The sequence below is a fragment of the Netta rufina genome, assembly GCF_964035555.1.
Source record: "Netta rufina genome assembly, chromosome: 28".
Classification (NCBI taxonomy): Eukaryota; Metazoa; Chordata; class Aves; order Anseriformes; family Anatidae; genus Netta; species Netta rufina.
This window is the reverse complement of record NC_140152.1, coordinates 4,706,365-4,727,467: the sequence shown is the minus strand read 5'-3', so window position 1 is coordinate 4,727,467 and position 21,103 is coordinate 4,706,365. Positions and strand designations below refer to the sequence as shown.

General features: G+C 43.8%; 1 protein-coding gene and 1 long non-coding RNA gene across 2 annotated transcripts; one reads left to right on the top strand and one right to left on the bottom strand.

The window, feature by feature from the left end:
* Positions 1-189: 189 nt before the first annotated feature.
* On the top strand, positions 190-7,087 carry LOC311219524. The gene is made up of 3 exons (XR_014619174.1): positions 190-436; positions 666-809; positions 6,366-7,087. It is a non-coding gene; the product is annotated as an uncharacterized lncRNA (long non-coding RNA).
* MAU2 (MAU2 sister chromatid cohesion factor) lies at positions 1,697-20,888 on the bottom strand (the record flags this gene model as incomplete). The annotated part of the gene is made up of 19 exons (XM_084302684.1): positions 1,697-6,434; positions 7,773-7,900; positions 9,610-9,700; positions 10,311-10,422; positions 10,879-10,956; positions 11,209-11,258; positions 12,265-12,348; positions 12,650-12,715; positions 13,297-13,374; positions 14,396-14,499; positions 15,170-15,260; positions 15,695-15,841; positions 16,247-16,402; positions 16,875-16,902; positions 17,480-17,574; positions 19,234-19,329; positions 20,025-20,090; positions 20,306-20,323; positions 20,406-20,888. The coding sequence occupies 19 exons, from the start codon at positions 20,886-20,888 to the stop codon at positions 6,360-6,362; spliced, it is 2,046 nt and encodes a 681-aa protein (XP_084158810.1). The 3' UTR covers positions 1,697-6,359.
* Between the last annotated feature and the right edge of the window lie 215 nt (positions 20,889-21,103).

Here is a 21,103-nt window from a genome sequence, read left to right as displayed (position 1 = left end):
GCCAACCGGCTTCACGCGGCGCGAGGCGGGGGGGGGGTGAGGCGAGCCAATGAGAGCGGAGGGGGCGGGGCCGGGCCGTGAGGCGCGGGGCTGACCGCCCCCGGGGAGCGGGGCCGCCTGAGGGCCGGGCGGCCCGCGGGGAGGGGAGGGGCCGCGGCCGCCCTTATCCGCCCGCGCAGGCCGGGCTGGGGCCGCGGATAGGGGCGGCGGTGACTCAGCCCCGTTTCCTTCCCCTCATCTAGGGCAGGGGTGCTCCGGCGTTTCCCCGTCGCCGCCGCACCTCCGGCGGAAAGCTGAGGAACCCCCGCGGCTCTCCTCAGAGGGGCGTTAATTAGGTTAATTAGCCCCCCCCCATACACACCCGTTAACCCCTCGGGACCTGCTACTCGGTGCTGCCGCTTCGAGAAAGGGAGAATAAAGTCTCGGGTGAAGCAAGGTTAGAAGCGGGGGGGGACGGGGGGGGGTGGATAAAGCACGGTTCCCGTCACGTTTTTCGTAATTCCAGCACCGTTTTTCCAGCGGGTGTTTTCCACAAGCAGCTGAGGCAGTTGGCAGGGCGGGATGCGTCTTTTCATGAGGTTATTTAGGCGCTGGTTTCAAAAGGGTAAAAAAAGAAATAACGCGTTTTTATTTTCATTCATAATCTGTACGTTTAATAAGCACAGGTCAGTGTGCTTCCCTTTGCTGAAGCGGGGAAGTGAAAGCAGAAGGCGAGCAATCAAGGCTTTTTCAAGAAAAGAGCAGAACCTGAACGAGAATCCACATCTCATCGCCCAGTACCTGCTCCTGGAGCATATCCTGTATTCATGGTAGGAAAATTCCAACGTACTCAGCTTTTTCGAGCTGTTTTCCACTCTGGAGATCCACAATTTGTGTTAACTTTGTGTTCAATATCCTTTCTAAAATCCTGACTACAATTTTCGTTAGAAAGTGCCTTCCTCCACCCTTTACCACCCCCTTTCGTTACACATGGTAAAGGGGTTAACAGCAGAGCTCACAACCAGTTCTTGCTCTGGCTGATGACTTACAAAGCACCAACAGCTCCTGGCTTCACCTCAGGCCATTCAAAACTTCGTGGTGAAACACTGAGGCTGGGATCCCTCTGAAGGGATGCTTTAATCCACCAGTACCACACAGATGTGTATCTCCATTTCCCTCCCTGTGTCACCAGCAGAGTTTTAGGGCAGGTCTAGCACAAGATTCTATCACCCAGCAGCTGGGTGAAGTTATTTGCAGAAACCTGTCAATATTTTTTTTTCCCCAAGGCTGTCACTTGGGTTAAAATTTTCACAAAGAGAGTAACTTGTTGGAACAAAACCTACTCTTGCATCTAGGATGAAATTAAGGCACTAGTTTAGCAGCTCAGATAATGTTTTGGAGATGGTACACAGTAAGTTCTAAAATTTTTAGTTTCTTCAAAGTTTCACTTGCAGACAAATCAGTTCAGCATCTTCTTCCTTTTAAATTTAAGTTCTAAATGTCAAAGTACCTGCCAGAAACATTTAAATTTTGGAAAAAAAGAGACAAACCAATCTTCCTGTAAACCAGATCCTATCTGTGAAGATCAAGCGTAGCCAGTATCCTTCCTGAATGCAGTGAGAAATACTTCTGTCCTACACTAAATTAAAAAAAAATAATCCCAGGCGTTGAACGAATCCAGAGCAGCCTTGTTTTACCCTAGACATGTGCCAGGGCTCCAGCAGCAGTCCCTAAAGCATGCTCCTCGCCACCCTCAGCCCCTTCTCCAGCACTGCTGAGGCGAGGAGTCGGGCGGACGATCCCAGTCAGGAAATTCTGGTTCTCCTTCCAGGGCAGGAGCCCTCGCCCACGGCACAGGCATGCCAGCTGTGGGCCCCGTGGCTCCCTGCCCGCCACCTCCCCAGGTAGCCTGCTCCTCGTGCACCGACGAGCACACACGGCCTCCTGCCTTCCACACAAAACGCATCCTTCGTAGGCAGGGCTGCCGGCAGATTAACTTAAGGAATTAGTGTTCTACAAGCTGCTAGAAGAAGTAAAATTAAACTTTATTTAAAAATTCTTCTAATATAGAAAACGAGAGGAAACAAAGGCAAAAACGAATGCCCCTGGTTCCATCCCATTACACGAGTTACTGTATTTACAGCTTGGGAAAGGAGCACTGGCAGAAGGTACACATCCTGCTACTTATGGAGAACTACAAACACTTAACAATACATTGTACAAACCCGACATAACATTTAAAAGTTCACTGCAGGAAACAATTAAATACACTTGCTAAGACAGACAGTAGAAGAGCACAGACAGGTGTTATTTCATCCTGATTTCTCCAAGTGTTCTGCACAGCCTAAACTACCGGCTGGGCTTCCTCTCGCTCAGCAGTTCTCACCCCTGTGGCCAGAACTGCCGTACACTAAGGAAACAGGTTCATTCGGCATGATTTGGAGAGGTCAGTAAAGTAAAATGGGACATCACAGTACCCTTTCAATCATAATTTGACTTTCTGGCAAATTGGAAAACTGAGAAAAATCAAAGTGGTGGAGCAACACGGAATAAGTTGTACCCCCATGTGTCTATAGGCAGCGTCACAACTTAAGGCCCTAATATTTTGTCAAGTTCTGCTCACGGTGTCACTGAGTGCACGTATGGGATGACAGGAGATGAAGTCTTTTTTTTTTTTCCTTTTCGTTTTTAAATCCCCCAACCCCCAAACTGATCCAATTTCCTATGTACATGGGCCTTTCTGATGGTCATGCTGTAGGAAATGAAACACAACAGGCAAACACTGTTCTTCAGACTGCATTCTCTATACATACATAAGTTTTTACACTATCTACAAAACAGTGATTAGATGCTTCTGTTTTAAGTTCTCGCTACTCATTTAAAAATACTAGAGAAAAAACTGTACAGTTTTCTAAATTACATCTTTAGAAGAATAATTTTTTTTTAGAAGTTCATAAAAGACTTCATGTTTGTTTTCATAGAGAATGATCGGACAAGAAAGATTAGAAATATGTTGTTCAAATCAAGTTAGACAGACCAAGCACTTAACAGAACATTGTAAACTGTAAACTTCTAGTTTTCTGTTCAACTTTACATACGCATTCAAAAATTAGGAAGAACTTCAGTTATGAGGTCCTTGTTTAAATCTCTGCTACATACAAAAGATACTGAAAAGCAAAAACTATTAAATAATTTAATATACAAGTGTAGTTAAAAAGCACTGTACATTGTAACAAATGTACATTGAATTTCAGAGATAGAAAATCACCAAGTTATTTTCAAATTTACATGATTTTTGAAGTTCTGTGACGGGAAGAGGACTTTGGAGGTGGAGCTGAGTTCTGAGCTCCGCAGGGCTGTGGGTCAATGCCTCGGCTCAGCCCGAGGCGCCACTCTGCACGGAAGGAAAGCCCAGGTGAAGCTGGCTCCTCACACACCGGGAAAGCCCAGGTTCTTCTTCCTGACATTCCAAGTTCAGCTACCACACTTGGCTAGTGGTTCCTGGTGAAAACCTGAGCGTACTTACATCAGAAGCGAGCAGGCAAGCCTTTCCCTCAAGTACTTCCTTCCCTCCTGAGAACAGACCGGCAAGGGATTTGAACTACAAAGCAGCCTAGTTTGCGCAACGAGGAGCCAGAAAATTGCCACTGCAAACACTCTCCCGTAACACAGACCTGGGCAACGCAGCTCCCAGAGCTGGAAGGAAAGCTCGGGAGATGCAGCTGCCTGCATGGGCACTGGTGGATATCTTGCTTGCTGCAAATGCTTTACTTAAACTCAGCTCAAACCACAGCTCTCCAGAGTTGTTATAATTACGTTTTAAAATTTTAAGTACTGCCTTATAGGAGCAGCGCTTTTTTGGCCAACATTTGAAGTGATTTAGTATAGTTGCCATTGATATGTATCAGCTAAACAGCCTCAGATTGGGTGACAGAAGAAAATAAATCTGTATTATTTGGATGGGACTGGCAAATTTTAAAGTACTTGGGTACTACCTTTTTCAGTTAGTAGTCATTCCTCAGCTGCTAGGAGCACTGCTGAGAAAACCCCCATGGCATTTAGGTGCTTAAAACAGGCACGGACTTCTTGCAACCCAAGTGACTTCCTGAGAGCATTCAGTAGAGGGAACAGCCCAGGAGAGATACTACTTCCCATACATAAATAAAATAAAGACCTAAAGTCCATGTGGTATCAATATTCCTAAGGTGGAATTAACCTGACCATTCCCCACCAAAATCGACCTCCTCTCACCTGGAAGCTGCACCACACCAGCAGAGTTTGAGGGCACAGGACCTGTACTCAAACTTTCTGGCAGACACAGGATGCTCTGTCTCGACAAACACTGCAGCAAGCAACACAAAATAGCTCCTATCCACGTGGATTCTGCCTGTACCTGCTATCTGCAACTACCCTGGACAGTAACAGAGCTCACAGCTTCCCTTTCTTTGGGAGTTTTTAGGGAATACGTGAGACTTTCAAATGGCATTGAGCTTTCTTCTTGCAACCCTAATAATATTCTTTCCCTACACGAATATTGAGGTCACGTTTTTCCTAAAGGCCTAAAGGACACACAGCTTCTGCAAGAGTAACTGAGAACAGGAGCTAAACCACCATCACGTCTGATAGAGGAAGCATAACATCTTGTTTTGGTACTTGGACAAGAACTTGTCCCTTTTGTATCAGTCAGTGGTTAAAACTGAGGGGTTCAGATTATAAAGTGCAGGTGTCTGTGTGAGCTGTTGCTAGACAGAAAAAAAATGAATGAGCAAAAAAAAAAAAAAAAGACCAAAAAGAATGACCATTAAATACAGGTTTCACAGGACTGTTTTTACCATAAATTCTAAATGTTTGAGGGGTCAAATATTTCCTTGAAAACATTCTCCTTCTCTTTCAAAAAAAAAAATGCAATCACACAAAGCCCTACAAAAGGAACTTGTCTAGCAGATTCCTTTTCCCTTCCCTTTTAAAATTGGGAGATGAATATGCAGGACTATGAAGGGAGCAAAACACCTTTATTTGACCCCACGAGCCTTGCAAGGTTTACATCACACTACAATGGACCGGCACAGATCCTTGCTATAAGGCTGCCGGTGCTTCGTGGAATTAACAATTTCTGTACTGCTTCCTACAGAACAAACTTGGGCCGTGCCTCTCCTGTTTCAGGACAGCTGCAGAAGCACAGGCAAATCCAGGGAGCCTAACCAGCTGAAGAGTTCAAAAAAACTGAGCTAAACCAGGAACACTAGCACAAAAAAAGCTTTGGAAATGTACGGTTTTGCCAAGTGCAAGACTAGAGTTTAATTTTTCTCGTAAGCCTCTTGCTTCTCTCGGATCTGGCTTTCAACCACCTAGTTTAACTCACTTCAATCGTTTGTGAAAATCATTAAGGCACAGATGCTGCCTTGCCTTGGTGAGGCTGCAGTAGAGATTCAAAATGCTGCTTCCCAGTTGCTTGGCCTAGACAGGAGGAGGCGAAATTTCCTCCTTTAGTACAAATCACTGTGAAGTAGCAGAGACGGAAAGAGCTGTGGTTCTGCCTTACCCTGGGGGTCTGGGCATCAACAGTGCAGGGAGAAAGAAGGAAGAGACCCTCATGAGGACCAAGTGGTGGCACGTACTGTCACAGACTCATGAATCCAGGACATGGAATCGGCTCCTCTGGTGACAGTGCAAGCCTGCTCTGCTCAGCCTGGAGGCCACCCCGAGGAGCGTAACTCACCCCTGGCTGCAAACACCCCGTCCGTCAGAACTCAGATCTCACCGACCTCAGCGTTACCTTCACTGCAAGGCTACAAACAGCGCTGGCAATGACTTGCACACAATGAAGAGGAAAGAATATTACCTCAGAAGCTAAATTTAGAACTTTAGGGCACCCTACAATCAATCATGATTTAATCCCATTGTTCCCAGGAGTGGAAGGGCACAGAAAACATTAAAACTGGCATGCATCATACTTCAGGGAAGGTTTAAGTATTTAGAATACAATTGGTATTCCAAACTGTGCAAGTCCTCTTCGTTTGCTGTGACAATTTTTTAAAAAGCAAGTATCTAACAATTTAAGGAACAAGTGTCCTTTGGACTAAACCTTAATTCTCAGTAAGAGGAAAGCAGATTACAACCAGTAGATATATACACACTAGCTGTATATTCACACATATTATGTAAAAGCAGCTTAAAATGCCCTTCTCACTTTGCAAGTCTATGAAATGTACGTTGTCTTTATGCAATCCGTTTCCTACAAGGCCCTCACTAGAAGAGGAATTTGCTGCCTTTTCTTTGAAGAAAAGATTTTGCAATGAATTTTTCTCCTATTTTTTTTTTTTTTTTTGGCTTTTTTGCTTGTTTCTGTTTAAACACACTGTCCTGATAGTTATTCTGTTTCACAGGAGACTGGCCAGGCTGGTGGTGGGTCCGTTCTGTGCCTGGAACTGTACAGGAGGTGGTCCATCTGTCCACTGAAAGATAACAAACAGCATGAAAATCCTACAGCCTCTACCCGGGGAGAAGAGGAATGGCAGCGATGCCAGAGGAAGGAGCTCGCCATACAGACATTCACTACCTTGAGATAATTAAAGATTTCAGGACAAGAAGTTGAGGGTCAGGTTTGACTTTGTTTCGCACACGTGGAGTTCCCTGGGCTGGTATTTCTTTTGAACTGCAGCCACTCCACATGCCCGTCATTCCAAACCTAGCTGACTGCCAGGAGGAATCCAGGGTGAATGGCAATCAAGTGAAAGCATTTCCTGCTCTTACAGGTGAAGTCTGACAGTCCCAACAGGGGAAACCGTGACTTGCACAAAGGATGCACCTAAATTTGGATGTGTCTGTGTGAGCCGGGACTACACTGCAGCCACATTGTTTCCAGAGTGAGCAAAGCTTCTGGTTCTCACCTATTTCATCACTAGAATATTTTCCTCTCAGATTTATCAAAATTTTCTGAAATGGGCAGATTTAATGTTTGTTTTTAAATCTTCTTCCCCCTCCACATATTTAATCTAGCGTGGGTTATGCATTACCAGCAATGGCAAGCAAAGACGGCGAGGCTGCAGCCTCCAGTCTCTGTGCCTGGCCCCCAGGCATCTGGCTGTGGGCATTTCCCAACATGGGCCACACCACAAAAACCCACGGGTCTCAGGATCCCTTTGTGACCAAAGCCAGCAATTTGCTTCTTCCTCTTGGCCTCCTTTTCCCCCTTTCCTCTCCCCAAAAGTAAATGTTGGGAAAAAGACGTCAAATTTCCTTGCACCTTGACTTCACATTTGGCCATTATTTCACTCTAAAACAGTAAGTTATCTCAGACCCTTGCTGGATTCCAGTGTAGAAAAGCCTTCAGCATTTTTTAAACAATGTTGAAAGCTCCCGACAGGAAGAACATCGATATTTGAAGTCCACAAAAAGTTACAGCTTAAGGTAATTGCTATACAGACATCAAATATCATATTAACTGGAAATTTAGATTTATAGATAAGGAGAGCACTCATAAAAGCTGAAATATCAATAAAAACTGTACTTCTGGCAGTGTACAATAAAGCATTCCCCATAACAAGGTTGATTGGGTGATCTGAACAATAAAATTAAACCCGACTACATAGTAAATTTCTTTCAAAAGTGACAGTTGTCACCAAAACGAAGTGGCTACCTGCTACAAAAGCCATAAAAAGTAAATAAACAATTCTGGAGTACCAATAAAATAGTTTTAGGAAACACAAGACCTCACAGGAATAGTAAAGGAAAGCAAAGCACAGTGTTTTGCCTCAAGAACACTCATTAATTGAAAGATGAAGATCCCTTACCGAGATTAAATTGTGTTCTGGAAGACTGCATGCCTCGATGTGGTCCTGGAGGAGCTGCTGTGAGAAGTTTTGATGCATCTGCGCTGCCTCATGTGCGTCCATTGCATTTCCACAGGCTTTGTTCAGGTCTGAAAGACAAGAGCATCGTCTGCTCACCAGAGAGCACTGTTCATACCTATTTTCAACTGATCAGCTCTCTTATCTGAGAAGACTGTTCCCTGTATTTATTTAATGAATTAATTTAAACAGCCAATATACCAACCTCATCTAATTTCAGAATAAAAACCCCTTTTAAAAGAAGCAGGGGCATGCAGAGAACATGAAACCTTCCTTATTCCAATAGTACTGGCAGTGCACACTGTGGGATTTGGTGTTATTTTACTTTCCAATCCTTAAGAATAACACCATAATACTAAAAGGAAAAAAACTCACTCCAATGAAAGCCCCTGAGCCCTTTGCATTATCTTTTAGCTTCTAGCACCATCTAGTGGGAACAAGAGAGACTCACGAGTTTCTCACCACAGATCTGCGATGCGACCACATGGGTTTCAGAGGTCAAGGAACTTTTTTTTTTTTAAACTGAAACCTTTCTTTTGGGGGAATTCAGAACTTGCCACTTTGCATATACTGAAAGCTGATCCTAGTGTCTTTTTTTGTTTTCTAAGGTTGACTCAGAGGTATTAGCCCAATCAGATTTAAGACTGGTAACCTCCTGAGTATCACAATTTCAGCTAAAAATTATAAGTAGTATAGTGTGGTAGGGGCTGAGACAATGCACCTCCTATCGAAGAACATGTGTTGGCATTTTGTTATTTCTGATTTAGCACTTTTTCTTCAAAAAAGAAGGTAACTGGTTCTATAGAGAAAGCTTTAGAAGAATCAAAGCAGAATGGAAATTAGGCCTCTCACTCTTTGCAGGCTAGTGGATACAAGAGGAGGCAACGACAGCTGAACAAGGGATAGTGTTTCATCTAGAGCACGTTCTTCATGGTATTATTGGCATGTTTTGTATGTGAACTACTGCATTGAAATGAATGAGAGAAGTTATTTCAATTGCCTAGAAGCAGTTTTACAGCAAAGGCAGCAGCAAAGCAGAACTCAATGCACGGTACCGTGCTTATAGTAAACATGACAATTTAATATAAATTGAAGCTGCAGGGTAAGTTCTTGAAAAAAGGGTAGAGTTACTGCTTTATTTTCTAGCGAAAGCAAATCAATTGCAGCATTAAAGTTGACGGTCTGCCAAGAAGCTAGTCAATATTTGAACAAAGCATCCTGGGGCCTATGTAAGTCAGCTTAAACAATATTTATATATAAAGTGATATAATAGCCTCTTGTATTTATTAAAGCCCCCACACAGGAGCAAAACCTAATCAAATGTTTACTACAGCTGGAACTGCATTCAAAGCAAAGCGCAGCAGCAGCAGAATGGACCCTGCACGGGCGTGAGCTGGAACCCTTTCCAGTCACCACTTCAGCCCTGGATATTGCAAGCTGTCATCCAGCCACAGCAGGGAAACCTGCCTGCTGCCCCACGCCACTCACAGCCACGCAGGAGCTCTGCAGGGCCTCTCCCCCCAGGAGCCTTACAGCCCACAGGGAAAAGCAGCTGGAGTACATCAGTGCTGCACCAAACAGGATGCTGATGGGGCTGAAGATCAATAACTCAAAAAAAGCAAAAAGCTTCCTGCACTTCTATCAGTATTTCACAAATCCAGGCACCATTTAGTGCCCTCAGTGAGCGCTGGCGTTAGCATACATCCCCATACTGAACAGCAGTTAGTAGCAAAGGGTTCTTTGCCGCTTATTTTAAGGACGAGACCTTTTCCCAACTTACCTCTCAACAGAGCTGAAGACCACAGCTGCACAGACATATCTGGTATCTTGCTTGCAAGCTGCATGGCTGGCACTACCATATTATTACTTTCCTGGTGAAGAGCAGATATCAACATAAAACATGTATTTTTTTTTCCCCCCTCACAAATATATAATACATAGGAGATGTGCAATTTGTGACAGAAAATTTACCTAATTTAACTGCTGCTATGTTCCAGCAAACTAGTTGAAACACTTAATGGGACAATAACCCAAATACATCATCTAAATCTGTCTGGAATTTTGCTCTGTCCTAGGAATTATGGCCTTGATGTTGTGCAAGATAATAGAAATATTTCATGCGTTCTGGCATATGATGAGAATTCAGAAGAGCCTGTACCCACAATTCCTTCCAACCAATCCAGTTGAATGATGTTATTTGTCTTTTATTCTGCTCCTTTTTTCGAGTGATTTCAGGCATTATAGAAACACACACTTCTACAATAGACTCCAAACAGTACTACTTTGTTTAAAAGTGTTATTAAATGTGCAAATTGCAGCTGCAGAATTATGTAAGTCAATAAGCTGCCAGCTCTCCGTGGGATACCAATACACAAGCATTCTTGAAACAAGATTAATTTCAGGAAGAGTCCTGATTTTCTTTGGCAAATCACAAGTCAAACACTTACATAGTAATACCAGACACAGTGAAGGCTTGCTTACCCTGTGATTCCCTAACACATAGAATATATGACCCAGGAGTACTAGAGAACACGCTGTTAATCGATTCAAATCTTCTGCATTTGACATTTTCAGTGTCTCTCGCAAAAATCGTCTACCAAAACAGAAGAAGAAAAGTGTTTTAAAAACTCGACTTTCCCTCCAATGCGTAAGAAGCATCATCAAGAACCAAGTTAATCCAGTCGGCAAATATTAGTGCTCAGGAATAAATGTGTGCTGCAGGTGACCTTAAACAAAGCACTTCATTCCCAAACCTCACCTTTCATTTAACGAAAATGACTACAGTACAGATGCTCCTCTGAAAAGCTTTTCTTTCAGATGTGCCACTGCAGAACACTGCACCAGTATTATTATTACTATTCGGAAGCAAAGAGATCTAAAACAAACGGTTTTGTGGTATTTGCCCTAAGTGAAACAGGAGGTCGACTAAATCCACAGGGAGATCCAGGAGGTTTGAAAGCAAGGCCTTTGGGTTTTCCTTTTTATTTTAAAAGCTTGATTTAGTTTCTCCTTTTTTCCCCACCTTCCGAGTGCACCGAGTCATACTCACTTTGCCTCATTGTATCGTCCTTGAAAGAAGGAGAACAGACCTCGGATGTAGAAAGCTGCTGCTCGAAGACAGTGAGAGCTACGAACAAAGCAACACGTTGAAATCCAGGCATGGTACAGTGATTAAATGCATTACAGACAGGTTTCTAGGAATTTGCCTAATGATCAAATCTCCACACAAAACATTACTTTTAATGCCTGGTCAGAACTTCTGCCTTGAAAAGAAGCTGATTGTTTTGTTTTCTTTGTAAAAAAAAAAAAGCCTGAGACAAATCCAGTATTGCCATCACCAATGCGACATCAGCATGCAAATAGTTTCTGGAACTCTCACCTCACAGGAAAATTATGGTCTGGATTTATCCTTTCCAATAAGCTGTAAAGCTACAAAATGAGAGGGGAAAGAAAGATAATCAGTGCTTCTGACATACACAGGCTTCTGGTATCGACAGCAAGTATTCTTTATGAGAAGTGCATATCAAATCAAAATGGTCCAAGTCACTACAACTGCACTGAAGTTTACTTTGTATTGGTTAAACCATAGCACAAACATTCCAACACTACGGGTTATCATATTCATTTTGGCCCCAAAATAGTTTTACGCAAAATATACTTTCTTAAACTTCACAGAAGTTGCTATAAAATAGTAATGAAAACTTTTAGTGGTCATTTAACTGAGCCACTCAAGACACAAATACTGTAACAGAGTAGTTATTTAATCAAAACCAGAAATCAACTAAGGAAAAAACAAACGAAAAAGCTTCGTTAAAAAGCTTAGGAGGCAAAAATAATAGTAAGTGCTGCGAGCTTGATGAAGAAGTTCATTTATAGCTTCTTCACAAGAGACTTGCAAACATGTCTCCAGAAAACTACTTCAGAGGGATCAAACACATCCCTGGAAGACTGCAGGCAGCTGTATTTTTGTATTAATATTGCTTCTGGCACATTGCTGAATAAAAAGGAACACACACGATGCATATACCTATTTCTGGCTAAATGTTTAGTTAAATCTTACTTGGTTTTATGTAATCTAATAAAACCCTTAAGATGGAAACCAAAGCAAAGAGGTTGAATGAGTCAAGATGACAACGTTAACCACACACTCTGCATTGGGAACTGGAAGCTTTCCTTCCCAGTGCTGTAGAGAATTCCATGTACGATCCAGAATGCGCAGCTTTGGTGGTTTGCAGCTATGCCAGCTGATACCACCAGCTCCCTACTATTACTTGACACTAACCTGATTATGGAGTTGCTTGGCTGCCAGACAAGGCACTATTCTGCAAAAATGCCCAGAAAAAGAATAACCCAAGCACAGTAGCATCTCTCTCTCTCTCTCTCCAATAATGTTCTGACTTTTAAAACTACAGCCAGAACCCAGCAAGCAGCTTACCTCTTGATGCCGGTTGCCTTCCCTGATGTACACGCTGGCTAAGTTTGTCACAATAAATGCCCACAACTCTTGGTGTGTAGTGAGCTGAAATGAACAACACACCATTAGTACAGTCAAAAGCCTCCAGCATCCAACCCAGAATTCACCCCATCTTCTCCTTTAATATATACACAGAGACAAAAAAAAATATCAGATTGAGTGTCTGATATTTGGCTATTAACGAATCCTGACCTGAGCTGTGTCCAGCAAATAAAAACCTGAACTCATGCAACTAACACAGTCTCCAGATTTCTCTTCCAACCTCAACTCAGTGACCCACACAACTGCAACAAGCCCAACTCCACAATGAACCACCACAGTAAATATTTTGAGAAGAAAACCTTACCCTCAGTGCTGTCGTAAACTGTGCTTCTGCATTGTCCATGCAGTTAACGGAAATGCAGTAGAGCCCCTGTTGAAGACATGACATTTCTAAGATAATATATAACACAATTATAACAAGCCCGGAATGCTAAGAAGGAAGGCATGCACAAAACCACAGAAATCTTAGGATATTAGCAGGAAAAAGTTAACCAATAAACCTTAGTTTTGCTTGGTTCTGAGAAAAAACATAAATTTCTATACAAACTGCTTCCAAACAGTATAATCCTGTAATAAAAAAAAGCCCCATTGCTGTATAAAAAAAAACAAACTCTTAATTTCTTGTAATACTCAAACAGTAATGCTTAATTCTTCCCCTTACCCAGTACCCCAACACACAGTCTCAAACACACACAGTATAAATCGTGTGTGTTTATGCTGTGTACTAATTATCATGCCACGGGTCACCTATTCTAAAGGGGATTTAGGACTTTGACAGCAACACTGGCAGTGAGCCCCCACAGCAGGACAGGCAATCAATACAGCAGACCCTACTGCTCAGCAGGAAATTTTGCTGTCTGCATCACTGTGACCTCGTCAGTTACTGGTGACTGTTCAGTGAGTCTTGGGTACAGCCCTACAAAGAGTTTACTACTAATTGTAGACACTTACTAATAGAGTGTGCAGCTGGGCAGCGTGATTAGAGAACAATCTGGGGGACTGCTGGCAGAGCTGACAGACTTGGGAAATCTGTTGGAAAAGAATAATAGGTCTTTAAGGTTTCTTCTCTCCATTTTGATTTCTGCCCTCTATCCATCTGACTGCATCATACATGTCATTCAATATGCTTCAGAGATTGGTTCCAGAATCATTAGTCACACTCTTAGGTAAAAGCAGAGGCTAGACATGCTTCAAGCTGACGAACACACACTGCTCCATGCACGTTCCTCCCACACAGACGCACACTAGAACTGGTTTTGAATTATTTGCTTTGCAGCAGCTCTACCATATGGTGGCACCACCTGCAAACGAAGTAGCAGATCTGTTCTGAAACGCTCAGAATCTGAGCTGGCACGAAACAGAAAAACCAGAATCCAAATCTTCTGAAGGCTATGTGCTTGTGATGAGCTTTATGAGCCAGAACCAATGACTACTCCTTTAACTGCCTAATTACCCCCCAGAGTACATTCATGTGAAGACTGACAAAAGAGGTTGAGATGATGCAGCCATATATCCTATAAATAAGGGGTGGACAAACAGGAATTAAAAATGCCTGGGAGAATGGGAAAAAAAGCATGCAATTTGTTCTCACATTAGAGAACACCAAACCCCTCCTTCCTTCCCCCAAACTCTCCAAGAGGAAGAAAGGACAGAAAGTCAGGGACCCTTAAAAGCAGAGAAACACTTGGACAAGACAAGAACACAAAGAGGAAATAAAAGGGGAAGAGTTCAGAGCCACTCTCAGTGAAGAACCTGAGGGAAAGGGAAAAGACACCAGGGTCAGATTGCCAACCACAGTCAGGAAGAAGGTGCCCATTTTAGCCACTTGTCAATTCCTGTTGACTCCACGAGCAACTCCAAAATGTTCTTAAACCAAATAATTTACGAGGAGACTAATCCCATGGCACCATCATACCTGACCATATATCTGTTAGTAGTTCAGCACTGCTGAAATCCCCATCTAAACCCAAGAATCTTCCTCAAAACCAACATTTTTAAATTGTAACTGCACACATCCACAACTAGAAAAACGGTCAAACCCCATTTTTACCTCCTGCAACGCTGTGGCTTTGTGTCCTGTGACAAGCCGACACATGATAATGTGTTCCAACAAAATAACTTGGAAGGACGACAAGATAGGACTGCAGTCCAACACTGAAGAGGGAACAGAGGTAATTCAGTAAGTGAAGTCAAGACAATAGGAACATCCCCACCACACAGCCTCTACTGCACCTAGCCAGCCTCTCGAATCGCAGGTGGCTCAGCAGGACTTCAGCACAAAGACTCGTTTGTGCAAATCTAGAGCAATGCCTTTGGCTGGACCCTCTAGGGTCAGAAGAGTCAGCGTACCACCCACCTCGTCTTCCACGTGCCATTGCAAGGATGGCACAGGTTTAACCAAACCAATCACCACCATCACCAACAAAATCAATTCCTGAACTGTCAGGAATGGGAGTCTGAATACCAGCTGAGGAAAAAGCCATCAGGAAAACGTGCTTGGTTTAGAGAAGAAAAAAATTGGATAACCAAAGATGGGTACACTGAGAAATGCACCAAGAAAATGCACGTGTTTACAGCTCAATTTACAAGAATAAACCTCCCCAAAATTCTATTTTTGTATTCAACAGTCAAAGTAATTCAAAAATCAAAATGAATAAATAAAGATATAAAACACAACAAAGGTCTTAAATGCAGTACAAACAGACTGATAGCCGCCTGTCCTAGTGAGCTAAATAGGGTTCCCAAATCTTTATTTTCTAAAATTTAAATTAGTAACAAATAAAGGAATCTTAGACATCAGCTAAATTATAACCCTCATCCTTACTTTTTAGCTTCTCTAGCTGCATTAGTGCTTTGTCTGTGTACTTCTGAGCCTTCTCCAGGTACCCTGCTTGCATGGAATGCATCACTGTCACCTGCCGGAGAGGATGGGAAAGATTACAAAAAGTTTTCTTAGCAGTGAGGAAAAGTCTGGGCATTCACACAACTCCTCTGCTACCAGTCTTTTTAAACTGAATTTTGACATCAATTAGGAATAAATTCAAATTCAAGAAGTGAGGTAATTAGTTTCAGGAATGTGAAGTCAAGAATCCAATCAACTCGTACGAAGTAGAGTTGTTTGGCTTGGATATTAATAAAGTTATATTCCAGCTTCCAGACTTCTTGCACAGTCTCTTCAAACCCTGACATCGCTGAAAGCAATATTCTCACAGATGCTGTGGCAGAATTAAACTGTCAGTGTTATGTAAAGCAGCATATGGTCTGCAGAATCTATCACTGCTGGCTCTAGGCCATTTTAAACCAATTTCCCATTAATTAGCAATACATTAAGTAAAAAAGAGCTGCTCACCAAGTAGACAAGCACACACATGTGTTCCTTGGGTAGCCAGTGGAAGAGATCAGCAGAGTTGCTGGGCAGAATTTCATCATCGTGCAGCGTGGATATGGTCTGAATGCACTGCTGGAGCTGTTTCAGACATGGTTTCACACTTTTCACCTGCAAAAGATGATTCACTTCAGACAGAGCTGCTGCAGCCCAGATGCACGAACATTTACTCAGTGGAGAAAACTTGCCAGGCAATAAATAACCTCCACATTTGTGAACAGAGCTATTGCATAAATCACTACGCTAGCATGACAAAACAGTGAGTTCCAGCATTAACAACAATCAGATGCTCAAAACGTCTTTCAAAACAGTACACAAAGCCTGTTATCCCCACTAATGTCACAGAGAAGGAACAGTGGCCACCGTGGTTACAAGCATACCAAAGCAAGCCTTTCCTCAGGTAAGAAGGAAAGGATGTCGATTCACCACTCAGGTGTAGCGGCAAAAATCCCCCAGAATCAGAAGTATCGCTGCTTCTGAGGTCATCTCTGCCCAGTCCTCCCCCTCTGCACGCACCTGCCCAGCATCCAGGTAATGCGTGACCTGCAGGACTAAGAAGAACACGCGTAACGACTCTTTCTGGATGGGGTTTCCTTGCCAATTTTCAACTATCTGTCCACACAGGGTAAGGAGAGGGTGCACCTCCTGCAGCTTCCGTTCCATTAGAAGGAGCTGTAATTTAAAATAAAAATAACTTTTGTGCTGAACAGTTTAAACACTTAAGAGAACCGCAGTTAAGCCCCAGGCACATTGATGAGTCTATTTAAAAAAAAATAAAAATGCAAAGACATCTATTTGCAAGAACACCAACCATTTCATGATCAGATTTTCATCCTTAATCACAAGGCCTCCAACAATTCGTACTTATTCTTTTTTCCTTCCATAACCCATCTATTTGTCATGTTTATAAAGGGCAGCGGGAGAAACTAACCGTAAGAATTCCAAAAGAAACCTGCAGACTTAAGGCTTTTTTCAGGAATATTTTAATTCTGCACTTGCTCGCTGAACAAAACAGAATATATAAGGTATTCTGCATGTTTATCTGCTCTTTAAAAACCAACAGCCTATGTTCAGGCAGGTTACACTCTAACTTATATTACAGTAGTTGAACAAGTAGTTTATTTTGAAAGTACATCCAACTTACCATTCCCTTGCTTAGCAGAAACAGTGCTCTGAAATTAAACAAAACAATGTCATAATCCAAAAAAATAAATAAAAATTAAAAAAAATCAAACCTAAAAACAAGTTACCCAGACCATGACTGTAAATAAAAACCTTGGGGGGAAAGAGAAAGTCTGCCACTCTTCCTCCTCTCAAGGGCAATAGTTAAAGCAGTATTAAAGAACCTGCCACAGAAAGCATATTTGAAAGCTAGACGGAATAGCACCAGGAATCAAAATCCCAGCCTCTTCAGGTTTTTCTCTAAGCCTTGGACAGTTCCAGTTACAACAGTTGCTAAGGCCAAAGACAGGCTACTGGGAAACCTTTTGCTGATCAAGACAGTAAACACAGTTCAGTTTGGAAAAAAAAAAAAACACACTGCAGAGTCTTAATAGACTTAATTGGTTTTGTTTGTTTTTCCAAAAAGTTAAAGAGCTGGAGAAACTCTCAGATCTAAGAGAACACTCAAAAATACTGTCTGCAAAACCCATGTAGCAATCACAGACAACACCACTAAATAAAAGCAGATCAAGCCATTTTTTTTTGGTGGGAAAAAAACAAAAACACAACAACATCAATGGAACTCACCTGGTATACTCTGATCCTACCACCCGAGCATATTCTGCTCCAACGCCGAGAAGGTCACACGCAGATACCAAGTCTTTTTCAAGAGTATGTAGTTGCTGAAACGAAAAAAGGACAAAAAAGGTCAGCATTTTCTTAGAGAGCCCGATGAGCTGTTTTTTTTTTTTTTTCCAAATATAATTGCAAATAAAGCACTGCTGTGCTTTACAAGTGACAACTGCTAAACTGGCACATTAAATATATCATCTGATTTTAGATTCGTTTTCCAGGAACACCTCACATTCTCCAGAAAAAGCCTGTAACATTTCAAAGAAAATTTCTCAGCCGGGTTTCACACAATACAAAGCTGTTATAATTTATCGAGAGCTTGTGCAGATCAGACAGGAAAAGCTCAAGGATAACTTGCAGAGTTACACAACAGAGCGTGTTCTGCAGCATGAGGAGCAGAGGAAGTCTGTGAGGTGTGTTGCAGGTGATGGGAAAAGGATGGCAGAGCCTCCAGAGCACCTCTCCCTCCCCTCCAGCCTCCCAGTTCTTGTACATTTTCCAGGCTCAGGTAGCAAAGCCAGACAACTGTAGAAAAACACACACCAAGGTAATGAGACGCACAGCCCCCTGTGGTCAAGCAAAAGATGGAAAGGAAATACCAGGCAGAAAAGAAATCAGCACAGAATGTCAAGCTTCGAGGAAGGATCCTATTCAGCATAGGCACCGAGAAAAATGCTTAAGCTTCTTGTGAGTACTCGGGCATTAACTCGTTGCAAAGTAAACGTTTGTCCTTTAATCGATAGGAAAGTAAGGCTCTGCACAATTCAGCGCTCCTAAACTACACAAAGGAGCTCGCAATTCCTTTTCAAAGAAATTGGTCTGCTTGTTTAAACTCATCAGGAAGGGGTAAAAGACAAGTACAGGTGACTGTTAAGGGAGTCTTCAAAGATAAAATTGCTTGCTAACCAGATCTCTGCTACAGAGTACCCGTAAAAGAGCAATCAGCTCCCTCAAGTCTAGTGTTAAACACCCGGAGGCTCGTTAGGAGCTGAGAAAAAGCATAACCTGGGAAAAAAAAAAAATCTCCAGCAATAATCAGCTCCTCCCACCAAAGAGGAAACTTTCTGGATAAGCATCCTGTCCTAACACATCTAAACGCTCAAGGGAAGCAGCATTTTAAAGGGTAGTTATACAGCTAAAATAAAGATCACTGCAAACATTAAATGCTTTGAACTCCAAAATGGGCCAGTTTTTCCTAGAAGCAACAATGGTCTGAGCTGTGCCACTGTGCCACGCTTAGAGTGTAGTTTAGAAGAGGAACATCGCTGGGAGGCCTTTGTACCACCTGCTTTTCCCACCCCAATTCTGCTCCAGGTACTAGATTAGGCCGAAAATAATCAAACCAACACTTCAGGCTGGCAAGCTCCAATTCCAACAGCTTCGTGAGAACCTTTACCCTCACTACAAGCTGTGTTATTTTATTTCATTCCCTCTCTAAAGTTTTGTGCTATTAGATAAAGCCCACAGGATGGTCCTTCCAGTTTTCTTCTCCCATCTGTCATATTATCAACAGGTAAAACGGGCCTTGATCCAGTCAGTACTCTCCAAACACATCACTGCTTCATAGCATAACTTTTGTCCCTCCACTAACATGGTTAGAAAAAATAAAGAGGTGTCTGAGACCTTTTAAGGAACAATACATACGTTTCCTAGCCGTTTTACCAGCCACAGTGCCAGAGTAACGCGATGAGCAACATAAAATCACTTACTGCAAGTTGGAAAAGCAGCCTACAGTGCCAGTATGGGGTCTGCTGTGAGATCTGGATGGCCTTGCGTAACAGAGGTTTTGCTGTGTCCACCGAATTCTGAAACAGAAACACACACCCGAGTCAACCAGAGACCAGGCTACTGGGAATTTCCATCACCAGGAACAGTAACTTCAAAACAAGACGTATTCTGTGTTGAGCCCTAATTAAAGTCGGGCTGGTTAGGAACCTGAAAACATGAAAAGCAACAAAACCAAGTTTTCAGCATTCAGAATCACACAACAGTAATTGACAATAATTGAATAAAAATCTGTTCAAAAGTATTAGCCGTTTAACTCCTTTGGCTGCTATTCCAATGTGCCTTTTTTCTTTTTTTCCTGCACGCGAAAGAAAAGGCAAACATTTCCTTCATGGAAAGTAAAAAACAGTTAAGGCTTTTCACAGATAAAGAATAAAGTGGGCCTATAAATTCAACAGAAGCCTTAAAAAAAGCCTTCTATTTCCACCCCTCCAGCCTGTTTTTGTCTCAAAAAGAAAAAAATTTGGCCGAGCAAACTTCTTTTGCTGTAGAAGCCCCACGTTGCAATTCCAGCACCAACTTTTACAATCAGACAGACAAAATGTTTCAGGTTTATGCTATCGTACTTTGTATTTATACTGAAAATGGCCTCTAAAAACATCATAAAACCCTTTATTAATAGTTATGTGGTATTCCAGGAACAAAGACACTGAAGTTAAACGCAGCCCTGCAGCCCCAGAACGATCCAGGAGTGACCCTGTCCCAGCGCACTCACCTCCTGACAATAGAGCTCTGACAGCAGGCTGGCTGCCTCGAATTTAACGTCCTCGAACTGCGGGATCTAGCAGCACCAGAGTTAAGCGAACATTAAAACACCAGCTGCAAAACAGCAACGCTACAGCATCCAGAACTCCTCAACACACCAGAAGCGGCAAGAAAGCGGCCCGCGAGCCCAGAAGCAGATTACAAGCAGCTAAAAATCCCCATCCCCAGGGCCAGGCTCTGTCCGCGGGGCTCTCTTCCAACGCCTCTCCTTGCCAGCCGGGAAAAGGATACTTGCTGCGATATCAACCACTGCAAGAAAAGACAGCGGGTTAGTCCTCGAGCATGACTGACGAGACCCCAACCCTAGAAACCCCCTTCCCCAGGGGCTCACCGCTTTCTCCAGGTGCCCCCGGGCCTGGTCGCCGTTGCGGGTGTGGTGGTAGAGGACGGAGCCGAGCTGCAGGTGGGTGCGGGCCTCCATGCGGGCCGGGGGCTTGCGGGGCAGCACGGCCTGCAGGCAGTGCACGCAGAGCCGCACCTTGGGCGGGCTGGACGTGCGGAAGTGCTCGGCCAGGCCCAACAACGCCAGGTACCACGACTCCCCCCCGGCCCCACCACCGGGCCCGGCTCCTCCACCTCCCGCTCCAGCCCCAGGGCCGGGCCCTGCACCCCCCCCTCCACCTCCTCCACCTCCTCCTCCTCCTCCTCCTCCACCGCCAGCTCCCCCCCCACCGCCTCCTCCTCCTCCTCCTCCTCCTGCTGCTTCCCCGGAGCCTCCGGGGCCTCCCGCCGTCGGCTGCGGCTGTTGTTGAGGAGGAGGCGGCTGCTGCTGAGGGGCCGCCCCGGCCGCCGCGCCCGCCGCCACCGCCGCCATCTCAGGGCCGCCGCGACAACACGGCCTGAGGGAGGGAGGGAGGGAGGGAGGGGGGGGGCGGAGGGGAGGGGGGGGAGGAAGGGGGAAGGGGCGGCGCGCGCGGGGCATCCTGGGATTTGGAGTCCGCCGCGCGTTGCTATGGGGAGAGGCGGGGAGGGAGGGGAAGGAGGGGAGGGAGAGGGGGGAGGGAGGCCGGCGCGGGGCATCATGGGGGT